General features: G+C 43.2%; 1 protein-coding gene across 2 annotated transcripts in view; it reads right to left on the bottom strand.

Moving 5' to 3' along the window:
* The window catches only part of APBB2 (amyloid beta precursor protein binding family B member 2), a 196,740-nt gene that overhangs the window by 95,699 nt on the left and 76,052 nt on the right, over window positions 1–24,989 (bottom strand). Inside the window, exons 2-4 of one of the 2 annotated variants that reach the window (XM_023738919.1) lie at window positions 23,337–23,399; window positions 22,852–22,937; window positions 22,696–22,756 (exon numbers count right to left, since the gene is read on the bottom strand). In XM_023738919.1, coding sequence (XP_023594687.1) covers window positions 22,696–22,756; window positions 22,852–22,937; window positions 23,337–23,399 — 210 coding nt within the window. The remainder of the gene's footprint in view (window positions 1–22,695; window positions 22,757–22,851; window positions 22,938–23,336; window positions 23,400–24,989) is intronic. The other variant, XM_023738920.1, reaches the window with a different exon arrangement.

Genomic DNA, 24,989 nt, shown 5'->3' with positions numbered 1-24,989 from the left:
TCAGTATGTGTTAATTATTATTATTTATTTCCAAATTATCAACAAATCCTGATCTAAGCCATCCCAATGATATACAAGTCATAAAAAAACATCCATCTAGCCAGTAATGGGACCTAGGGTTGAGGATCAGGTCCAACTCTATATGCCCACATTGTATGACCAGAGGGCCACTTTTTCCCTCTTCCCCAGGCCAGCTCAGCGGTGGGCATTGAGGTCCTCCAAATGGTGGGCACTGAGGTCCTCCAAATGGTGGGCTTATCCCTGCCCACTGCCCAATCCAATCCTTACCAGGTATACCGGGGGCCTCATCTTCACTAGGAGGTGGAACCTCGAAACAGGCCTGCAGACCAGACCCCACATTTAAGGATCCTGACACCTGGACAGAGAAGCATCCTGAGCCCTTGTTGTGTTCGCAGTCCTTGTATCTGGGCTTCTAGGCCTCGGCTCATGATCACACTGCAGACACCCAGCTGGACCCAGCGTCTGCTCCTGGAGACTGACCTCTAAGCAGAGCTTTGTGCTAACTCCCTCTCTAGGGACCAGCAGGATCTAGACAACTCATTGCCATGACACCACCTCCCTCCTCCCTCTGCCCCAAACTTGACTCTGAGTTTCAAAACCACTGAGACGCTCATGCTACAAGGGCTCACCCATCACACGGCCCCTCTGACACAACAGGCCCTGTGGCCCAGGGAAAGCATGATTTGGACTATTCCTATACTCACCACAGCAACAGGGACACGTGGGAGATCTGGTTTGATTCCTGGCCCATGTACCACATGCGTAGTCACCACCTATGTTAGTGGAGGCTTGCATGTTGCTATGATGCTGCACAGGTTTCAGCAGAGCTTCCGGACTAACATGGACTGGGAAGAAAGGCCTGGAGATCGACTTCCAAAAATCAGCCATTGAAAACCCTATGGATCACAATGGCCTGATCCCCGACAGAGCATGGGGATGGCACAGGACCAGGTAGCATTTCATTCCCATCGTGCACAGGGTGGCCATGAGTCGGGGGCTGACTCGAAGGCAGCTAACAATAACAACAACAAAGAACTCAATTATATTTTGTTTAACTCTTCAAAAATACAAAAGCTTCTGCAAAAGAGTATTTTTTATATACATTGAAATGGTAGCTCCCTTATGAAGGGATGAGTGGAGAGGATGGAATCGTGACTCCCTAAACCTGACCTCTGGCACGTTCAAATTAGGGCCTTTGTCAACCCCCATCCGAGCTCTCAGTCATGACCCTTCCCAGGCAGCCCTAACCCACTCTGGCCCAAGGCCCAGAGGGACAGGTCAAAGTCACTATGAGAACCACAGCATGAGAGGCCACAGGAACGTCTCCTGGTGCGACAGTGAACGTGTTACACAAAAGGAAACCTAACCAAAACTGCTGCTGGAGACACTCAAATGCCAACAAAAGCCAAGTTGGTGGCCGTAAACATATTCCCATCCCACACTCTTGGGGTTGGAGTATGAGCCCGTGAAGCCCAGGCCAAGAAGCTCGGATAGCAGATTCCCAATTCTATTCCCACAGATTCACAACAGATGTCCCCACTACTGGGAAACCATTCTTACTCCGTGCTACCATAAGCGTATTTTCATTTTCCCCTGCAGGAGTCTTAGAAAAGACTGAGAGGCAAGGCCTAAGGTCTACACAGCTGCTTTATATATACCGATTATTCTGCTACTACAAAGCTGAGAAAGGTTATTTGTATAGTAAGCATAAAGTAAAACCACAATGAACACCCAAGCTCTGATTGTGAAGTGGGACATTTTATTTTGCTGGGAAAGTAAGATGGGTACGTGAGCTCCAGGGAGGACACTGCTCCAAACAAAGTGACAAAAAGTCTGAAGTCAGAAGATGAGCTGTGCCCGTGGGGCTAGGGGCTGAAAAGCAGGGAATGATTGGAGCTGGGACACTGTGGGCAGATGGGGAAGTTACAAAGGCCAATCTCAACTAACAACAAGCCTATTGGCAATATGCAATACAGGAATAAATAAGAGTATTGTTCTTAATGGAAACCCTGGTGGCGTAGTGGTTAAGAGCTACAGCTGCTAACCAAAAGGTTGGCAGTTCAAATCCACCAGGTGCTCCTTGGAAACCCTATGGGGCAGTTCTACTCTGTCCTAAAGGGTCACTATGAGTCTGAATCTACTCAATGGCAATAGGTTTTTTTTAAATTTTTTTAAATCATTCTTAACAACAGTTTGTCATAAGCATACTCTATAGGCAGTATCTGAGGCAATTTAGAGCTAATTTGATCCTCTTATCCACCCAGTGGTTCCATGGAAGAAAGGCCTGGCAATCTGCTTCTGTAAAAATTACAACCAAGAAAACCCTACAGAGCAGTACTACTCTGACACACATGGGGTCGCCATGAGTCAGGATCGACTCAGTGGCAATGGGTTTATCTTATAATGTGCCCTAGTATGTGCCTCCACCACAAATGACTCCACTGGGGTCTTGAATAAAGGCCTTCCTCTAAATAGCTCAAGTGTAAATAGCTGCCTTTCCTCCAGGAGCAAGGATGGAGGAGTGTTGGGGGAGGGCTTAATTACTCTTAAGCTTTCTGGATCTTGGTGTAGAGGGGCGCAAGCAGGTCTAGGAACCATGAAACCCTAGGTTCTTGTCTTGGTGCTGCCACTAACTGGCGACCTTCAGGATGTTATCTGATTTATTTTCCTCATCTGACAAATGGGACAGGGAAAGAGAGGGTGAGGAGTGCTTGGGCTAAAAGATCTCTCAGGGCATTTCCAGTTGTAAAATATCTCTCAGACATTTTCTTATTCTTATCTCCACCAGTGAAAGTCCCTGGGTGGTACAAATGGTTTGCACTTGACTATCTAAACGTTGGCTGTTTGAATCCACTCAGTGGCACCAAGGAAGAAAGTTCTGGTGATCTGCTTCTATACAGATTAAACAAACAAAAAACCAAATCTAACTGCCGTCAAGTTGATTCCAACTCACAGCGACCCTATAGGACAGAGTAATTCCTAGGCTGTAATCTTTACGGAAGCAGATTGCCACGTCTTTCTCCTGCAGAGTGGCTGGTGGGATCAAACCATTAACCTCTCTGTTAGCAGCAAGTGCTTAACCACTGCACCACCAGGGCTCCTTCTGTAAAGATTACAGCCAAGAAAACCCTATGGAGCTCAGCTCTACTCTGTAACACACGGGGTCACCAGGAGTCAGAATCAACTCTATGCCAACAGGTTTTTGTTTTGCCCCTACTGGTCACTGACTCAGCCCTAGCCACACTGGCCTCCAGGCTGATCCCTTACCCACCAGGTACGCCCTCACCTCTGCCATTTGCACCTGTCCTTCCCCTGTTATTCACCTGGCTCCTCTCTCACCTCCAACTCACTGACTACTGAAAACTACAACTCCTCCCAGCACTACCTACCTCTCTTCCCACCTTAGCTTTTCCCCACAGCAGGTACTTTTACCAAATGCACAATATATTCTACTTCTGCGTTTTGCTGCTTCTCCCTCTGCTCACACTGGAATGTAAACTATGTGAAGGCAGGGACTGGATCTTTTTTGGCCCACTGCAGTGTCCCCAGCCCTTAAAGAGCCTGATTGTTGTCAGGGTTAAATAAGTTAACACACGCAAAGCCAGGCTTAGAACAGCACCCGGTAAAACTTAGCTATAATTATCACCATCAGGAATAATTTTTTTAATTGTTGGTTTATAAGGAAAGTCTCCTCACCCTACTCATCAAGACACAAAAAAGCTGCAGCTTTGTACCAAGTGTCTCAGTCCAACTCAGCGAGCTGGTTAAGGGCAAAGACCCACAAAGACCTCAGTTAAAAGCACTGCTGTTAGCAACCCTAAGGAGAGCACTTCGGATGCTTTAGTTCTAGAAGCTGACTCCTAGAATTTTATGCTCCGCTCAGATGGGAGAAGCATTTAACCACGACCCAGAGACCCAGCACACAAGGGCTCTGGGGACCTCTGAACCTGACCACCTCATTTCACAAGCGAGTAAACCTACGTCCTGGGAGTATTACCCAGAGTTGCCGCTAACAAGAATGAGTATCTGCTTGAGTGCAATGGTGCGGGCACCATGGGCCTGGTGTGAGTGAAAGGCTGTCTTTGAAGCGTTCCCTTAGTAACTACCCAAAACTTACTGAAATGGCCCTGACTAACTGGCACTTAATAATGCAACTGAGCATGAGTAAACACTCTTTCAAGACATTTATAGCTATTCAAGAAGGAAGAAAAATTTAAGCCACTGTTTTTAAAAAATTGTGTTAGATATATATTTAATTCTGAAGGGTAGGAATGTATGTACACAGAACTGAACTATATGAAAAAGGAGGACATTTTCAACAACAGACTAGAATGAAGGTGAAAGACCTAATGTCAGAGATGAGCAAGTATCTGACGCATAGAAGTATCTGAAGACAGACAGATGAAGAAGAGACTCCACATGGCTTTTCCTCACAAGGAGGCACAAAGCAGATGCTGCCTCTGGCAAACCTGATTGAGAAACGTGTCAAATTCCTAAAACAGTGACTTGTTACTTGGTTCTTCATGTGGAGATTGGTGGATTTTATCCTGGAATATTAGCCGAGCTGTGTTTTCAGAATACAAAAAGATGTGACTCCATTTGCATGGAATAGCTTTGGCCCATGTAGACTTAGATAGTTGGTTTTTGATCCAAATAGGTCAGAGTTTCTCAGGTAGAATCATGTTTTACCCTGTGTGTGTGGATACAAGGAAAGACGGTGTTAGGGACTGAATTGTGACCTCCCCCCACAAATATGTGTTGAAATCCTAACCCATGTAGCTGTGAAGGAGCCCTTGTGGCACAGGGGTCAAGAGTTCAGTTGCTAACTAAAAGGTTGGCAGTTCAAATCCACCAGCTGCTCTTTGGAAATGCTATGGGGCAGTTCTACTCTGTCCTAGAGGGTTGCTATGAGTTGGAACCAACTTGACGGCAAGGGGTTTGTTTTTTAGTTTGCTACCTGTGAATGTGACCCTGCTTGGAAATAGGGGTTTTCTTTTGTTATGTTAATAAGGTCATACCAGTATAGGATGGATCCTAAACCTAATCACTTCTAAATTATTAAATAGACCAGAATAGACACAAACACACACATAGATACCATGTGAGGATCATCTACAAGCAAAAGATTGCCAGTAGTTATCAGAAACTCGGAGAGAGGCCCACTGAAGGAACCAACACAGCCAAGACCCTGATTTGGACTTTTAGCCTTCAGAACTACAAGAAAACAAATTCCTGTTTTTTAAAGCCACCACTTTTGGTACTTGTTACAGCAGCACTAGGTAACTAAGACAGATGCAGAGAAACTTGAGGAAGTGTTACAGGGTCGCTATGAGTCAGAATCAACTAGACGGCACGCAGCAGCAATAACCACAATAGCTCTAAGAACGAGAAACTATTCTAAGAGCAAGCATGACTGACAGCCCTGGAGATCACACAAAATGATCAGCAAGAAGGAGAGACCCAGAGAGTGTTACAAGTCGACAGATTCCCAGAATTCCAAAACAAGAAGTGACTGCAGATTCAAACCGTCACAAAGCCTTGTGGTGACCATATGCTTATAATGAGATGGTAATGAGGCACAGGAGGCCCTGGGTGGTGCAAACAGTTAACATGCTCAGTGTTAGCAGTTCAAGTCCACCCAGAGGCACCTCGGAAGAAAGGCCTGGAAATCTACTCCTGAAGACTCAGCTATTGAAAATCCTATGGAGCACGGTTCTGCTCTGACACACATGGGGTTGCCATGAGTCAGGCAGCGACTGGACTGGACTGAGGCATAACAAGGTACATAGTTAACCAAGTCAAGACATGACAAAGATCTCCAGATGGGGCAGAGAGGAGATGCCTGGGTGAGAAGTCAGTGGCAGGGAAGGGTCAGGGTGAAGGAGGGTAAACTTCAGATCATGACTTACCCACAGCAGACTAGCCATGGTGCCATACCCCTGGGTCTCTGCCATACTGCAGACTTTTGCAGGCTCCCTTGAGGGGCAAGGGCTCCCAAACAGGGATTAAACCAAAGGAGCTGTTGTCTGCAGCTCACTATGCCATGGGATACCTGGGACTGTCCCCTGAATGGACCTGGCTTGGGTCTAGTGATTTGATATTGGACAGAGTTCAAGGGGCAGCCTCATTCCCAAACTCATGTTCCCTTTATCTGAACTCCTACAGCAGATACTGAGTAGCTCATCTCTCAATGCTTTCTTTTCTTCGAGGTAATCCAGCTTCCCAACCAGCCTCTGAGCCTTGTCTTTAGAGCTGAACTTAAAACTTTTTTTGTCCCGCCTGCTTGATAGATGAGGCCCACTGAGGGAAAGTGACTTGCGCACTGTATCAAGGCCCATGAATGGCAGAACTAGGTGAGTACTCAGGTGTCCAGGTTCTCCTTCACTACCCTCTACGTCCTCCCCACAACCACTGGAGGTCAGAGGACACATGTATATTATTTTCATAATCCCCACAATGCCTAGCTAAATGCCAAACACATAATCAGCATTTAATAGCCATTGATTAATTTTTTCATCTAATGAGAACTTTCTCAACAATTAATGTGGCATGGGTCCTATGAATTTACTAGAAAGGTGGAGGAAGTGGGGATCATTTTTCTCAGATAAGAATGAAAAAGGTATCTTAAAGCACCTGAATGAGGGTGCCTCATCCCCATTCCAGCTGAACCACCGAGGGAGTCTGAACTGATGACTGCTTTACACAAATGTGCTCTAATGGAAAAGGAAGAGGGGAGTTATTTGTTCTCTGTGAACTGAAAAATCACACAGCTGCGTGCACGCACGTGCAAACACACACACACACACAACGGAACCAGTCAAAAGATTGTTTCAGGGCTTGTTTTGTCTTTAAGATGAGGCATCAGACAATCCCATTCGGATACAGGAAATTCATTATGCATACTATCACTGTCTCCTTTCTGGAAATGAGATTAAAACTTCCCACATAACTGACATAAGCAGGCACTATCTGCATTTTCATTAATAACTGGTATACTACAGACATTTCTTGTTTTTATTTTTTCAAAGTTTCCAGAGAGGAAATTTATGCTGCTTAATGTAAGCTATGACATGTTTTTAAACTCTAACTGCTAAAATAATGATTCCCAAGCTCAGGGACTAGAGACGGAGGGAGGGTAGCCTTTGAGATGGCATACCTGGGACTGGAATAAATCCCACGTGGCCTCTAGCTTACTTTAACCACACAGAAGCCAAAACTGCTAACTTCTCATGATTGACAAGATTGTTGGGAACCATTACATCAGAATATTAAAAAAAAAAAAAAAAATACAACTTTTGGAGTACAAAATCATGCTTTATGTTTAAATAGGGCTGTAGAGTTCTCAAACTGTTTCTACATGCATCTCATTTGGTCTCACAAAGACACTGTAAGGCTCCTAGACTAGGTATTAGCCTCAGCCCATTTCACAGAAGAAAAAAATGAAGTCCAGAGAGGTTAAGTGACTTATTCAAAGTCACACAGCTCATCACCAACAGAACTGGGGCTGTTGTTTTTGTTAGGTGCCATCAAGTCGGTTCTGACTCATAGTGACCCCATGTACAACAGAATGAAACACTGCCCTGTCCTGTGCCATCCTCACAATCATTGTTATGCTTCAGACCATTGTTGTAGCCACTGTGTCGATCCATCTTGTTGAGGGTCTTCCTCTTTTTCACTGACCCTCTATTTTACCAAGCATGATGTCCTTCTCCTGACAACATGTCGAAAGTACATGAAAGGAAGTCTTGCTATCCTTGCTTCTAAGAAGCATTCTGGCTGTAGTTCTTCCAAGATAGATTTGTTTGTTCTTCTGGAAGTCCATGGTATATTTAATCTTCTTCACCAACACCATAACTCAAATGGGTCAATTCTTCTTCGGTCTTCCTTATTTATTGTCCAGCTTTCGCATACTTATGAGGAGACTGAAAATACCATGGCTTGGTTTAGGTGCACCTTAGTCCTTGTCTTAGTCACCTAGTGATGCTCTAACAGAAATACCACAAGTGGATGGATTTAGCAAAGAGAAGTTTATTCTCTCACAGTCCAGTAGGCTACAAGTCCAAATTCAGGGCGTCAGCTCCAGGGGAACGCCTTCTCCATCGCTCTGGAGGAAGGTCCATGTCATCAAACTTCCTTTGGTCTAGTAGCTTCTCTGCGCAGGAACCTCAGGTCCAAAGGACATGCTCTGCTCCCGGCACTGCTTTCTTGGTAGTATGAGGTTCCCCTGTGTCTCTTTTCACTTCTTTTATATCTCAAAAGAGATTGGATTAAGACACTATCTAATCCTGTAAACCTCATCAGTATAACCTCATCACAGTGACAGAATTTACAACACATAAGGAGATCACATATAACCTCATCACAGAGACAGAATTTACAATACATGAGGAAATCACAGCAGATTACACAATCATACAATACTGGGAATCATGATCCAGCCACAGTGACAGATATTTTTTGGGGACACAATTCAATCCATGACAGTCCTCAAAGTGACATCTTTGCTTTTCAACACTTTAAAGATTTGCAACAGATTTGCCCAATGCAATACATCATTTGATTTTCTGACTGCTGCTTCATGGGTGTTGATTGTGAATCCAAGTAAAATGAAATCCTTGACAACTTCAATCTTTTCTCCGTTTATCATGATGTTGCTTATTGGTCCAGTTGTGAGGATTTTTGTTTTCTTTGCGTTGAGATGTAATCCATACTGAAGGCTGTGGTCTTTGATCTTCATCAGTAAGTACTTCAAGTCCTCTTCACTTTCAGTAGGCAAGGTCATGTCATCTGCGTATTACAGGTTGTTAATAAGTCTTCCTCCAATCCTGATGCCACGTTCTTCTTTATATAGTCCAACTTCTTGGATTATTTGCTCAGTATACAGATTGAATAAGTATGGTGAAAGGATGCAACCCTGATGTACACCTTTTCCGACCTTAAACCAGGCAGTATCCCCTTGTTCTGTTCGAACAATTGCCTCATGGTCTATGGAACTGGGGCCAGAACTCAGGTATTCCAGCTCCTACTTGATACTCTCTCCCCTTGGAACATGGCCTGCGTTAGGAAACAAAGACTCTGGCTGGTTTTTCCTCTTTTATCGTTCACTGGGAGTCAACTACTTGGGTAGTCAGCTAAAAGTAAAACACCTGAAAAGTCGTACTTTCTTTTTGTTCTCAGTCTTTAAAACAGTTGTGTGGCCTCAGGTGAACCGGAGCTTATGGTATAGAATTCCACCACAACAATCTCACAGGGAATCAGAGGCCCAAACCCACCGCAGGCTTGAAAGGCCACAGGCTAAGCTGACCTATGTTGAGAGGCAGGATAGCTTGGTGATTAAAAGCTCCAGCTCTGGAACCAGACTGCCTGGGTTCCAATCTCAGCCATGCTTTTTTTAACAAACCTTGGGCAAGTCACCTAACGCTCTGTGTCTCAGTTTTCCCAACTAAAAATAGGAAAAATAATAGAACTTACCATATAGGGCTTGTGTGAGGAAAAGGCGTGAGGCTTTGTGAGTGTTTGCTATCATCATTTATAGGCGTGGTAGAAGAGCCCAAAAGACAAAAAACTGTGCTTGTCAATAATGGCCCCAATTACCTTTGTATACTTGTGCTCAGTATATATTAAACATTCAATGAATGTTAGCTATCATCATCATCACCATTTAATTATTGGAAAGAACATGGCTCTGGAGTCTGCCTTACTTGGGTTCATATTTCAAGCTTTGTGATTTTAGGAAAGCTATTTAGGTTCTTTGAATCTCAATTTCCTCACCTCTAAAAGGGAATAATAACATTACCTGTTCTTCTGAAAATAAATTTGACCCAATGCATTAAAAGCTCCCAGTATATAGCTAGATGGGACTGTTAACTTCTCCATCCACTCTCTATAGTTGTCACATGATGCAGATCCACATTGGCTTTCTATTCATTCCACTGTTTCTAGAGCTCAACTAAAATACGGAAGAGATGCATAAAAATATCTGAAGCAGGAGAGATGAGCTTCATATATATTTTATTTACTAAATACTGGCTTATCTCATTAGTGAGGAAGAAAAAAAAAACTGAGTACTGTCTACAAAAAGGTCTAGATTGCTACAGATCTCATCTGAACTCACACCACTAAAAATGTCATGGCACTCTGAAAAAGGGCTCTTTGAGAAATCGTATATTCTTCGTTCTTGGTTTCATGGGTCATTTACACTGGCCAACTTTTCAGCTTTGCTAGAGACAGCTGCTTAATGGTCAACCTGACCGTTTGTAATGTGGTTTGAGCAGGAAAGTAGGTCCTGGGTGGTACCTGAGCAGCAGGTGTGCTGAGAGAAGGAAAAACTATAATGGGACCCAAAGGGAAACATTTCTGTTCTGGGCCCACAATGGAGGGTGAACTAAGCAATGTCTAACTAAAGACCTGGGTTAGGAATGTGTTGGCTCAATAGCTAACATGGTCTTAATGAAGCAATCTATAGTTTGAGGGTCTCTTTCAACCAACTGAAATTATTTATGTGTCCAAGATGGACTAGGAAGAAAAGGCCTGGAAATCTACCTCTGAAAATCAATCAGTGAAAACCCTATGGATCACAATGGTCTGATTTGCAGCTGATCACGGGGATGGCTCAGGACCAGGCTGACTGCTTAGTGAAATTCATCTCAAATGTTGCCTTCAAGAAGAAGCTACTGAAATTGCATGTACAGTTGCAACAAATCTCTTCCTTGTTTAATTCCAGTACCACTGTAATCCTTGTTCTTACATGGTATTACCATTTTCCTTGCTGCACTGTTCCACATGGCCCCCTCCTTAGTCTGACTGATCTCACACCACCTTGCACGTAATAGCTGTTGAATAAATAGATGCTGAATGTGTGGATGGATAAATTGTCACAGACAACTGTTGAGAACTGTCACTCTTGGTGTCAGTTTGGAGACTGAGAATATAGAAGCCTGACTACTAAAATGATTTCCTTTTAAGCACCAGAGCCAGGAGCAGAGAACCAACCGAGACCCTGATTTTTGTGGCTTAGCTACAGGGCCTCATACTTCAATGAGATTTTAAGTAGAAGCCCAGGAGTGAAGGGGAGGTGTGGCTTAGCTAGAAACGGCTTGATATCTGAATCATTCTAACGGTCCTATTCGAGGGACACCCCCTTTTCTCTGTCATTTTTATTAATCACAAACAAATAAAAAATGTTTTCATTACTGCCACAAAGAAACTATCTGGCCACAATGTAAGAGAAATCAAGGCCTGATAGTTGTTGGCTCTTTTCTGGGTAGCCTTGGAATCCCGGCTTCAGGATTCCCAGGACTTAGCCAGCTGGCCCTGTCTGGGGGACCAGCCTCGCTGGATACTGAAATGCTGCTGCCTCTGCCTGAGGTTGCTTAGTGTGTAACTATCATGGCCCAGCTATTTATTCAACAGCTATTACATCATGTAACTGTCATGGTCCAGGACTCTCTGCCGGGACCAGCGGGGCCAGGGTCACACACCTGCTCCCCAGCGCTCTCAGGATTCTCAGCTTCACCACCATTGCTGGCTGCTGCCCATCACCTCACTTGTTTCCTGCCACACGGTCCTTAAGGGGAAGAGGGACATCCGCCTCTCCTTAATTAGCCTTTGCAGGCATCTGCCTACCACAGGGCACAGCTGCCAAGAGTTGGATAACAATGCATCTCGTTTCAACAGTGTCCTTCGAAACTCAGGGACTCATGCAAGGCTGCCAACTCCTCAGCTGCTCACACGGGCAAGTGTAGTGACCACAAGTCAATCAGGGAAAGGAAGCCATGGCTCTGCCAGGAACACAGCATTGTGCTTGGCCATGCTGGCAAATGAAGGGAGGAAAACAGTTTTACAAACACAAAAGCTGTCCTCTGGGCTAGAAAGCAAAATGAGCATTCAAGGCCAATGGCTACGTGTACGAAGGCAACAGGTGTCAGCCCCACTCACTGGGAAATGACACTGGCTGAGGGGCAGGAAGCCTGGCTTCAAGGCCTGTTCTTCTGTGTCCAGCCATGTGCTCTTGAGCAGATGACTTTGCCTCTCTCTGCTCTTTCTACTTTTCCTAAGAATGGAGAGAGATGATCCATGTTTTCCCTCTGCAAATGCTGCACTGAAAGCTGAAAGCTATGAATGGGAGGCATGAATCTCATCCTGCCCGGACTTGGTAAGTTAATTGTTGGCTCTGTGCCTTGGTTTCTTGATTCAACATGTTGATTATCACTGCCCTTCACTGGTGGCATTTTCTGAAATACAGGAATGACACTGGTGGCTGATTATGTTTCCCAAAGGTGGCCACAATAAAGCCTCCCATACTACATGCTTTCCTGCAATGTGACCTGGCCGCACTCTCAGCAAGAAGAGGAGTTTATTTCTCCATTCTTTGAAACTGGGCTGTGACTGCCTTGACCAATAGAATATGGTGGATATGGTGGAGATGATGCTGTGCCATTTCCAAGCACAGTCCTTGCCTCACCTGGCGGCTTGACTGTCCCGCTTCTTGAAAGCAGCTATCATATAAGAAGTATGGCTGACTACCTGGAGACCACCACTGTGAGAAGCCCAAGCCACATGGAGAGGCCACAGATACATGAATGAAGGCACCATCTGGGAACTGGATCCTCCAACCCCAGCTGCCACATGGATCAGAGGGGCCGAACCCCTCCTGAATTCTGAATCCAGAAAATCGTGAGCAAAATAAACAATTTTGGGGTAGTTTGTTACACAGGAATACGTAACCGAAACAGTATTATTTATCTGTAGTATTGGAGAAATACAGATGGGCCTCATCTTAGAAGATCAGTTCTTAAAAATGTTTGCTGAAATCAAATACAAATTTACACATAAACTCATTGCTAAAGCTTCGTGCTTGCATTTATTTAAAGGAATCAAGGTCATTAAATCTTGTTGCAGCGCAAGTGCACTCACTAGCTTAGGCATCATCTCCTTCCAAGAAGCCATGTATGCCACCCCTTACACACAGCCAAGGGAGATGCCCCACCTTAGCCCCTATGCATCACACTATAGATCAGCACTTACCACAATGCACTCAGTTTGCCTGTTTTTTGTCTGCTCCTTGAAGGCAACAGCCATATCTAATTCCTCCTTATACACTATTTGTAGTAGGAACAGTAATAATAGCTAATGCCTAAAGAATGCATGTGTCAGGGACTTGACGTAGGCACTTGATGTATATCATGTTTATATTACTCGCTTGATGTTTGCAATAACCATGTGAAGCATGTACTGCTATTATCCTCACTTTACAGATGAGGAAACTAAGGCACCAAGAGGCCAAGGAACTTGCCCAAAGTCATCTAGTTAATAAGTAGCAGAGCCTGGCTTTGAACCCAGGCAGTCTGGCTACAAAGTCCATGCTCTTAACCATTACACTATATAGCCTCTCCTTTAGCATTTAACATTCAATACATGTTTCTGCCTCAATTAAATGAATCAACGACACAAATCAAATCCAATCTTCTCACACAGATCAGGATTTCTGAAAGAAAAAATCTATACCACATGAATAAAAATCAATTATAAGAACGACATGCAGGCATAAAATCCCATATCAATGCTAAGTAATGATAATGAACTTGCTACATAGACCAGAAATAAGCCTGAATGAGAAAAGACACTCCCTACCACTTCCTGTTTATCTATTAGTGCTAATCAAGTCAGTAGCTTCTAATATAATTACTTCACGAAAATCTATGCTAATAGGAAGGGCACAGATAGATAAAACTCACAGATGAAAGCAGAACCTCATGTTCTTTCACCATTCATTTCAGGAAGTTCCTCATCTCCTTCCCCTTCCTCTCCATCTGCAGCAGGTCATAACCAAAGGGTAAGGAGACAAGCAAAGATTTCACAAAGTCCAGTGCCTGGATAAAATCTCTAAGCAGCTGAGAGCTGGTTGCAAACTGCCGTGATAGAACTGAAGATACCGTGTAGAAAGACTACGTCAACTTCCCTGCAGAAGACACATGAAAACAACACCCTATGGATCAGGTTGCAAACTTCATAGCTTGCATGTAAGTGTCAGGAACAGCGTGGGGCACATGTGAAGAGCGTATTCAGAAAGGGGCACTCCCCTCTCTCACTGCTCAAAGTGTAGTCTGCAGACCAGCAGCATCAGCATCACCTGAGAGCTTGTTAGAATGCAGCACCTTGGCTACGCCCCAGAACAACTGAGTCAGAATTTGCCCATATGTCAAGTTTGAAAAAAGAGTTAACAGTTAAATGCTCAGCTGCTAACGGAAAGGTTGGCAGTTCAAACCCAGTTCTGCCAGTTGCTAGCCGTGTGATAAAACAAATTATTTAACCTGTCCTAAGCATTAGCTGGAAACCCTGGTGGCATAGTGGTTAAGAGCTATGGCTGCTAACCAAAAGGTCGGCAGTTCAAATCCCCCAGGTGCTCCTTGGAAACCCTAAGGGGCAGTTCTACTCCGTCCTATACGGTCACTATGAGTCGTAATCAACTCGACGGCAATGAGTTTTTTTTTAAGCATCAGTTTTCTTATATAATATGGGAAAAATAACTATGATGCCTTGTGTCTGCAGGGTTTCCAGGAAGATTGCATGTAAGTGCCTGGATCAGTGTCGGGCATATGTGGAGAGTATGTTCAGAAAGGAGAGCCCCCCTCTCCTCTCTCTCCAACCCTGGTTCAAAGTACATGTCCTTTCCTTCTCCTGACTTGTATTTGATTAGGCTGAACTACTTCAGCTCCAGATGCTGTGGATCAGGACTGCCTCATTTCATTTAAACCAAAACCAAACCCATTGCCATCGAGTCGATTCTGACTCACAGGGACCCTATGGGACACAGTAGAACTGCCCCATAGGGTTTCCAAGGAGCAGCTGGTAGATTTGAACTGCTGATCTTTTGGTTAGCAGCCTGAGCTCTTAACCACTGCACCGCCAGGGCCCCATGTTTCATTTGGAATCTTAAAATTCCTCAAAACCAAAAGAGACTTCTGACATGATGACACTCTCAGATGAGATGACGAGGAAGCTGAAACCCAGGGGATTTAATGCTTGTGACAATACAATCTTCCTTAACAGTTCCTTTATTATGAATTTCAAAGAACAGTGGTGTAAAGGCTGTTCTAAAAGCTTTTCCTCACAAATATTCAGACAAGATTTGCTATACACGGAGCGAAAGCCCACAGAGGCGCAGGAGACCAGCCTTTGAATGCCATCTCCACCAACTAACTGCATGACGCTGGGAAAATTATTTACTCCAATTTCCTGGGACTCACTTTTTTTTCATCTGTAAAGGAGGCCTGATAGATCATCTCTAATGTCACTTCCAGCTATGAGGGGTTCTGTGATTTCAAATGAAACAATTAGTAACCAATTGTTGTTGAGTCAACTCCCACTCACGGTAACTCCATGTGTGTCAGAGTAGAACTGTGTTCCATAGGGTTTTCAATGGCTGATTTTTTGGAAGTAAATTGCCAGCCCTTTCTTCTGAGGCACCTCTGGGTGGAACTGAACCTCTAACCTTTCATTTAGCAGCTGAGTGCATTAATTATTTTTACCACCTAGGGACTCCAAATCAAACATTAACCAGTTGTGGTCGAATCGATTCTGACTCATGGAGATCCCATGTGTGTCAGAGTAGAACTGTACTCCAAAGAGTTTTAAGGGCTAATTTTTCAGAAGTAAATCGCCAGGCTTTTCTTCCAAGGCACCTCAGGTGGACCAGAATCGTCGACCTTTCAGCCTGCAGCCAAGTGCCCATTAATCCTTTGCACTACCCAGAGACTCCAAATGAAACATAAACCAAAAAACCAAATCCTTTCCTTTGAGTGGATTCCAGCCCCTGCAAATTTCTTTAAAAGATGTACTTTTCAATATTGCCCACAAGGTGGCAGAACATTTTCTTTACAGAAATCTGAGCAGAGTTACACAAAGGATAGGAAATAACTCTAAAGAACTAGTATGTATTTTCAAAGCATTAAGTTTTCTACAAGTTGATTATAACTGTTTCCAATTTTAATGTTAATCCTTTGTATTAAGCATTTGTCCAGGGCTGTGCCAAGTGCTACTGGAAGAGGAAAGCTTTTCAAGGCTAAATTTGGATTATTAAGTATTAAAGTAGTATGAGAACAGGGGAAGGCCTGCAAAATAAGGGCTGAGAAGTGGAGGCTATCTGACCTCCCAAATATGGCAAGGGGTTGCCTTCTTGACTAATGATGCGAGAGGCAATTATCTACAAAAGGTGGATAGGTTTGAACATACTGAAATTTTAAAAACATTTTCGTATGGAAAAGTGACACAAAATAGACAAAGAGAAAAATATTTAAGATTTCAATAATGAATAAAGTTTTGAATTTAAAAACACAAGGGACTAAACGCAACATGGTATCCTGGATTATTCTGGAACAGAAAAAGGGCATTTGAAGAAAAACTGGTAAAATCTGAATAAAGTCTGTAGTTTAGTTAATAGTTTTATACCAATTTCTTAGTTTTGACAAATGTACATGGCTATTTAAGATGTCAACATTCGAGGAAGCTGGGTGAAGGGTATATGGGAACTCTCTACACTATCCTTGTAATTTTTCTGTAAATCTAAAATTATCTGCCCCCTGAAAAAAAAATTTAAAACATACCTAGAGAAATAAGGGGGAGAGAGCTCACATGCAATAAAACAGTTGTTGTTATTAGGTGCCATTCAGTTGATTTCGATTCATAGCAATACCATATGACAGAGCAGAACTGCCTCATAAGGTTTTCTAGGCTGCAATCTTTACGGAAGCAGATTGCCAGGTCTTTCTCTCTTGAAGCCACTGGATGAGTTCGAACCGCCAACCTGTGGGTTAGCAGCGAATGCTTAACCACTGTTGCCACCAGGGCTCCCGGCAATAAAACTAGGATGAATAAATTGAAATGACAAAGCCTCGAGTAAACTGGGGTGTGGACAAAGGGGCATACGTTAAGACACTACTGGTGGAATTAAGCTACTGCAGCCTTTCTGAAAAGCAATTTTGCAGTAAGTGACAAAAGCCATAAAATCAAGAGCCTTTGATCTGGTAATCAAACTTTTAGGAACCTGTACCAAAGCCATAATTTAAAACAAAAAAAAAGTCATCTATTTTTATGAAGTTGTATCTCTGCTCCATAGTACTGGAACTTGCTCCGATGGCCATCCCTACATAGTGGATTACGGTGCTATGAATGACATGAAACGTTACAGAAACATTAAGAGTGACAAATTTGAGAATTACAGAAAAATATGTAAAGTAGTAATTTTTACAATAAAGAGTTCACTAAATACAATGTAGTATCTGAGACTGGATTTGGGAACAGAAAAAAGATATGAGTGGAAAGAATGGGAAAACTGTGAATAAAGCCTGCAGCTTAGTTAATAGTATGCTATGGGTGTTAATGTCTTCATTTTGATAACTGTACCATCGTTTTGTGATGCTAATATTAGGGGAAGCTGGGTGAAGGGTATATGGACACTCAATCTTTGTAACTCTTCTCTAAATCTATAACTATTTCAAAATAAAAGAATAAAGAACTCATAAACAAACACATACATATTGTCATCAACTACATGAAAGATTTACTGTACTAAAGATGAGGTAACCTTAAAACACACTGTCAGAGTTACAAAAATACTTTGTTTTTTAGGGGACTGGGTGTGTGTATGTGTGGTTATTTTATTGCTATTGCTATTAGAGATTTCACTGAACACCTAATTATCAAGCTGCCCAAATTCAGAATGGTTGGGTAGGCTACGGAAGCATCCATATCCTGATATTCTAAACATGATTTTTATTCTTTCGGCATGTATGTTTTACTAGGGGAGTAAGAAGAAATTTTCTCTAATAACCTTTTTAGTAATCATTCCTCAAGGACTATATTTAAATTCTATAGTACATAAACTAAATTTTTTTTTTTTTTTAAATAAAGAATACTTTTTACCTATTTGGGGGGCACTCAGTTCACTAGTCTTTGGCAGTCTGGGAGAGTGTAACTTGCTTCTACAGAGAAGTAAGCATCCCGGAATATCAAGGCCTTGCCACCTCCCCCTCTTGGACGCTGGCTGGCTCTGGGCCCTGGGTGGCATTAAACAGGCAAGAATGGGGAGGGTGGCTGCTTTCCTTCTTGGTTGCCCAGAAGTGCTTCATTAAAGTGAGTACTAAACTCACTACAAAAATTTTTAAAAAATAATTTCATCTAGGGCTGTTGGATTGAAAAAAAAAACCAATATTTTATGAATAATATTATTATGGACAACAGTGAAGGTATCTTTGCAGTGATGTTTTTGGGCAGAAAGATGTTTCCACCTAAAGATGTCCAGCCAAATTGTTGTTTCATACAATAAAATGAAATAATTGCTCTCTAAAGGTAAAGGGCAAAAATCTGATACAATGTTGCTAGCATTTTTAAAATGTTGCTTTGTACATTTATGGATTGTTTTTCTTTTTCAGGGTGGTAAAATACATATAACATAAAATTTGCTATTTTAACCACTGCAAAATTCAGTGACATTAATTACATTCACCATGTCGTGCAACCATTACCACTGTCTATTTCCAAAAGTTTTTCATCGCCTCAGACAGAGATGCAGTACCCCTTAAGCAATAGCTTCCCATCCAATCCCCACCCCCTCGCTAGCTCTGGTAACCACTAATAAACTTCCATCTCTATGCATTTGCCTATTGTAGATACTTCATATAAATGGGAACACACAATTTAGTTGTCTTTTGGTGTCTGACTTATTTCACTCAGCATAATGTTTCTCCAGTTCATTCATGTCATAGCATGTATCAGAATTTTACTTCTCTTTATGGCTGAATAATATTCCATTGTACATATATACCACATTTTACTTATCCGTTCATCTGTCGACGGACACTTAGGCTGTTGCCCCTCTTGGCTATTGTGAGCAGTGATGTAATGAACATCGGTATACAAGCATTTGTTTGAATTCCTACTTTCACTTCTTTTGGGTATACACCTAGGAGTGGAAGTGTGGGGTCATACGGTAATTCTATGTTTGACTTTTTAAGGAACTCCCAAATTGTCTTCCACAGTAGCTGCATCATTTTACATTCCCACCAGCAATGAACAAGGGTTCCAATTTAGGGCTGCCGGATTTTGAACTATGTTTTAATTCTGAAAGAACATCTTGGCCTTGCCCGCAGGGTTTGCCTGGCCCACTTCCATTGGGAGGTGGGGTAACCATGTATCCAGAGGAGAAGCACAGCAAGACTCCTCAAACTCCACAAAGGGACGTCAACCTGCCATTAGCTTGGCTGGTGGATCTAACGTGTGGAGCGACCATCCCAGCAAGGCAGATTACCTCATTTCCAGACCCTGTTTCCTCCCATCCCAGGCCCAACTTGTATCATAAGCCTACTTAAAATTACACTAATGAGGGATGGTCTGGAAAAACCCGTAACTCATCCATTCCACTTCTAGAGCCTGGACTTTATTCCAGCTTCAAGTCAGAGCAGAAAGCTGAAACCTGGACCATACTGTCATAGTCCTCCACCAGTTTACTAGAAATGAGCTTTGCTTGGGTGTCTACCCCTTGTTTCTAATAAGTAATGCTATGAAATATAAACTTGAAAAGTCCCATTTTATATATACCTATGAAAAACAAAAAAATCAGTCTTAGAAGTAATACAACCAGAATGCTCCTTAGAAGTAAGACTTTGGCTCACTTACTGTGGACACGTCATCAGGGAAGACCAATCCTTAGAAAAGGACATCATGTTTGGTGAAGTAGAAGGGTCAGTGAAAATGAGGGAAATCCTCAATGAGATGCACTGACACAGTAGCTGCAATAATGGACTCAGACATACCAATGATCATGAAGATGGCGCAGGATGGGACAATGTTTCATTCTGTTACACTTAAGGTTGCCATGAGTCAGATTCAACTCAACAGCAACTAACAACAACAATACATATTTGGAATATTGTTGGGACACTGACCACATCATTTGGCAGTGGCCCCTAAATGAAGCTCTAAGTGAGAGCCTTCTTTTAGAGAGGCAGTCTAGTAAGCATGGGCTCTAGAGCCAATAACCTGGGTTCAAATCCCGACGCTACTGCTTATTAGCTGTTTAACTTTCCAAGGCCTTAGTTTCCTCATCTTCAATATGGAGATAATACTTAGTCTACAGGATGTTTGTGAGGATGAAGGTCAACATAAATAAAGCCTTTGGAACACTGCCTGGTAAAAAGTTAGCACTCAGTAAAGATTATTATAATTATTTTAGACAAAGCACTAGAAATACCTTACATTCCGTAAGGAATGGGGGTAATTATGTCTTATGCACTGAGTGATTCATATAGACCAGTGTTCTGAAACCCTTTCCCCCTCTCAACACTCTTGCAGTCTTCAATACACTCCCACTTATTACAAGGAACATACTCATAATAGGTTTTGCGATAGAGACTGGCAACAGACAGGTGGTGGGTGGCAGATAAAGCATTCAGCAACAACACAACTGGGGAGAAAAAAGGAGAAAGCCTGACCCACAGACTGCGGTAATATTTCAACCATTCCTCCTATTCCTGTTACCAATTCTATCTCCATTCTATGCAGCATCTGCCCCACCCACTCCCGTCCATTTCACACCCTGGCGTCCCAGATATCAGTGCTCCAGCCCTTGGTGGTGGGGACAGATACCGATGTTACTCTCCTCACTCCTCCAGCCTTTGCTGACAGCCCTTGTCAAATACCCGGTAGCACAGCAAATTACTCACAGCCCGCCTTCCTGTTTTACTGCATCCATCTCTTGCCATAAAATTTATCTTTAAAGGTCGAGCATGTTAACAGCAGCCCAAAGACTTGTTTAAAATGCTCTGGAGCGGTTGTCCTCCTATCAGGCTGTGCTCAGAATTAAGCAGAATACACTATGAGGAGCGGAGATTTCACTGGAAGCCCTGTGATTCTTACAGAACCAACTGGCAATAGATAAGAAAGTTGCAGGCAAAGGAGTCAAGGTTTTGAACCTGCGTGGTGTTTCCCACTTAACTACTGCTAAGGGAACCTATTTGCTATTTTATTTGTAGAGACAGGCCTGCTTTGGAATGCAGAGAAGATAAAAAAGGATCTGGAAGTTTTCCTTGCCTCTCCATGACACAGGAGGTAAAGAGAAGGGGAGGGAAAAGGGTTGAGGTGCACATAATGGCATCTCGTGGTGGCTGGTACCCAGAGCCAGCTACATAATTTGCGAGGATCAGGGCAAAATGAAAACGTAGGGCCCTATGTTTGAACTGGAAAAAAGTGCAGTCAAAGGTACTAAACCATAAAGTTTTCTCCATTCTTCTGCAGTCTCCCGCTCAACTGGTTAGGGTGTTTTTAAATTGCTACTTAATGTTGTATTCCCTTGGGCATGCGGATACATGCAGGATGAGCACAGACCCTAAGAGGTACTTGGGGGCCCTGCCCATGACTCAGTACATATGTGCAGACCATCAGCTTCTGGTTTCCCCCTCCTGCCAGCCTCAGACTGACACACCATGCCCTGGCTGGGTGTGGGGAAATCAAGCCAGGAGTCCCCCTTGCTACGGGCCCACCACTCCAACCCATGGCAGACAGGTGGCCCAAGTGTACTGCAACCTCTGTACCAGGACACTCTAGGTACCTGGATTGGGAACAGGCAAGAGGCTCACCCTTGCTAAGATGTCTGCTGAACACACTGTGGTGCTGCCAGCCTGGGCTGGGCCAGCCACCACCATGCCCCGTCCTGAGGCACCATGGGGCATGCACACCTGACACAAACCCTCCCCATCCCATGCTCAGGCACCTGCTGTGGCAGAGGGCAGCAGTAGTCACAGGGTGGGAACAGGGATAGGGAGGTCTGGCAGGGCCCAGGGCACCAGGGGGCAGGGAGGCAGGTACCCAAGAACCTGTCCTGGGGTGTCAGGAGGTGGTAGGACCATGCGTGAACCAAGTGAACCAAGGCTCAAATCTCAGGGCAGGCCCCACTGTCAATCGGATTTCACTTAAACCTGTTGCCATTGAGTCGATTCTGACTCATAGAACACTTCACTTACAAAACACAAATGCAAAGATAACATTAGGAAGAACTTCAACAGCATTAACAGCATTAATTGAACAGCATTAAACCCCACGCACAGGGACCTTCTCAGCGTGGGGCCTCTGTTAACTGCACTGGTCACACACCCATACGCTGGCCCTGGCGGTGCTCCCTCAGGAGTCCAGAAGCAAAACAGACACGAGTTTCTCCTCACTTTCCATCATAAAACACATGCCTTCAACCTGTGCTCATGGCTGGAATGGCAAAGCAGTTTCACCTTGCTACAGGTATGAAGCTACCCTGGAGGAGGGGGGATGTGAAGGGTCTTGTACCTGCCTGGTCAACCACCCCTCCTGTTGCTCTTCAAGGCAGAGCCTGGTTCATCTCTAAAGGCTTCTGAAGCCCTCCTGTGTGAACAATAAACATTACTTTCTTACATTGTGCAAAAATCTGATGTAGTAAGATACAGGCAGTCTTGATGGTTATAGAAATCCCCCCAAACCTAACTTGACCCAGAGCTTTGCCTCAAGTGTGGGGGAGGTTAGGAAATAGAAGAGAATTGAGAGACGATTAACTATTGGTTGGTTGGCTAGTGGTTGGCTGGGTCATCATCACAAGCGATTACTTGGATGCAAGAACATAACCTGGGTACTGAAAGTACGCTTCTTACAAACCTTGGCTTCTGGGTCACTGTTGATACTACAAGAATCGTCATCGTCGGCATGAGGCACATTTCTATAAAGAAAAACACAGAATTGGACTTAGAACTGGGGTACAAGCTGTAGCTGCACAAAGCCACACATTAATGGCAGACCCTCCCACTGTCCTACCTGAGTTTCAAAGATGCGTAGCGTAGTGTTGCTCCTTCAAACTCTTTCAAACTGGGGTCTGGGTTAACAGTTGCTGCATGCAAATCCTAGAGGAAAACAGATGCCGGTTAACGCAGACTGGAGGAGGGCTCCATGGCATGCCCTCCAACATCAAAGGGGAGACAAGCCCTCCGGGCTAAGAGGCACAGAGTGTGTGTCAGGTGAGGCAGAAAGAAGCATGCAAGGGCTGCTGGGTGCTGACTCAGTGCAAGTGCCTTGTTCTTACAACGCAACAGGTAACCTGAGGCGGCCAGCTGCAAGTCATTCACAATGGGAGACAGGAAAAAAGGCAACATGTATGTGAGCTGGCCATCCCTAGCAAGAAGCCCCTCACTCCGTCCCTGCAGCATATTCATGAAGAAAAATATACAGCCATAGCCATGCAAAAAGGAAAAAAAACAAAACAAAACAAAATTAAATGATCTAAAATCTGACAAGATACTTGCCTTCCAAATGTCACTATTAATCTTTCCCCCATTCAGAACAGCAAAATCACTCCATGGCTGTTTCTAGACATATAATTATTCACACAGGAAAAAGCACATTGATTTAAAAAAAAAAAAAAAAGAAGAAGAAGAAAAGGAAATAAAAGGAAAAAAAAACAAAAACACAAGACACTGTTGTTAGCATTGATATTCACACGATGGGTTAGGGAACAAATTAACTCTAAAAGTAACTCATTAGCTTATTCTAGTGTAGGTCTAGACTGTCATCTGAAGAAGAGAATGAGGGGAAAGGGATGGCACTATAATTACTTACCAAAACAAATGACTGAACAAGGAAAAGCCCGTATGTATTAGAAACAGACAGTAAAGTTATTTTCTAAATGTGGTCTTAAAAGCAAACAAAATGCTTCCAAGCATTGAATGCCTAGCACACCTAATTCCACATTAACTTTTTTTTTCCCCTATTAACCAAATAATTGTTTTCTCTAGGTGGGAGTGAAATCAGGGATGATATTTCTCAAGGTGCTGGTTTGGAAAACGGGAGGGAGTATCCATGACTAAGGGCATACAAAACCAAAACCAAACCCATTGCTGTTGAGTTGATTCTGACTCATAGTGACCCTATAGGACAGAGTAGAACTGCCCCATAGAGTTTCCAAGGAGCACCTGGTGGATTCGAACTGCCAACTTTTTTTTGGTTAGCAGCATAAAAAGCCGGAGTCAAATTATTTTCACATAAAACGAAAAAGGACAATGAAAGGGTAAGAGGACCAGTGGCAGCTGGGAACACAGACGCATATCGACACCTTGCTGAGACTGAAGCTAACTAGCTCTAAACAACCTTATGTGAATTCCTTCAATTTATAAAAAGCTCTACTTCATGCCACACACGTCTCTTTACAAATCAATATCTGATCATGAAATGATTTTCTAAAGCCAAGTAGAGCACCAAGCATGAAACCTTAACTTGTTGGGAGAACTTGCATAATGGTTCTTTGAATTTAAACAACTCCTTCCATTCACCTCAGACAACAAGGAAACATTTTTCTTTCTACTATGCTGAGTGAATATTCCAATATTTTACACTTAAGATTGGGGGCATTACGTGAGGCTAATAGAACCCAGGGGCACCTTTATGAATGTGTTCCACTGACCTGGCAGGCAAATCTCTTTCCTTGGGTAATAAATTAACAATGGAAAATTTTCAACTAATGTTCTTTTAAAAATGAGAAGGGACTATTGACCCATAACTTTTGCTCACATAATTAACATGATTTTTAAAACCACTAAAAGCAGAAAATGCTAAGTTCAAAGTCCCACACGTTGAAAGATGCATTTAACTCTGAAGGACATTATGGGGGCAAAGTGAAGGTAAATGTAGATCCGTCATCATGACTGCACAGTTGGTGTCATTGTTGCCTTCTTTTTGCTACTAGGCACCTGAACTACAGTTTTTCGAAATAAAAAAGAACTCAGACCACTGTATTTATTTAAAAAATAACATTTTCTCTTATTAAATAAAGGAGCAAGAATGCTGTCCCAACCCCCTACCTTTCTTTACTCTACCCACAAAAGCAAGTTCAGTCCTTCCTGAGGAGAAAATCAGTAACGCTGCTGCTGTTGTTGTTAGATGCCATCGAGTCGGTTCCAACT

The sequence above is a fragment of the Trichechus manatus genome, unplaced genomic scaffold (assembly GCF_000243295.1).
Source record: "Trichechus manatus latirostris isolate Lorelei unplaced genomic scaffold, TriManLat1.0 scaffold00126, whole genome shotgun sequence".
NCBI classification, from domain to species: Eukaryota; Metazoa; Chordata; class Mammalia; order Sirenia; family Trichechidae; genus Trichechus; species Trichechus manatus.
Note: the sequence above shows the minus strand (reverse complement) of the source record. Positions and strands in the feature narration are given on the sequence as shown.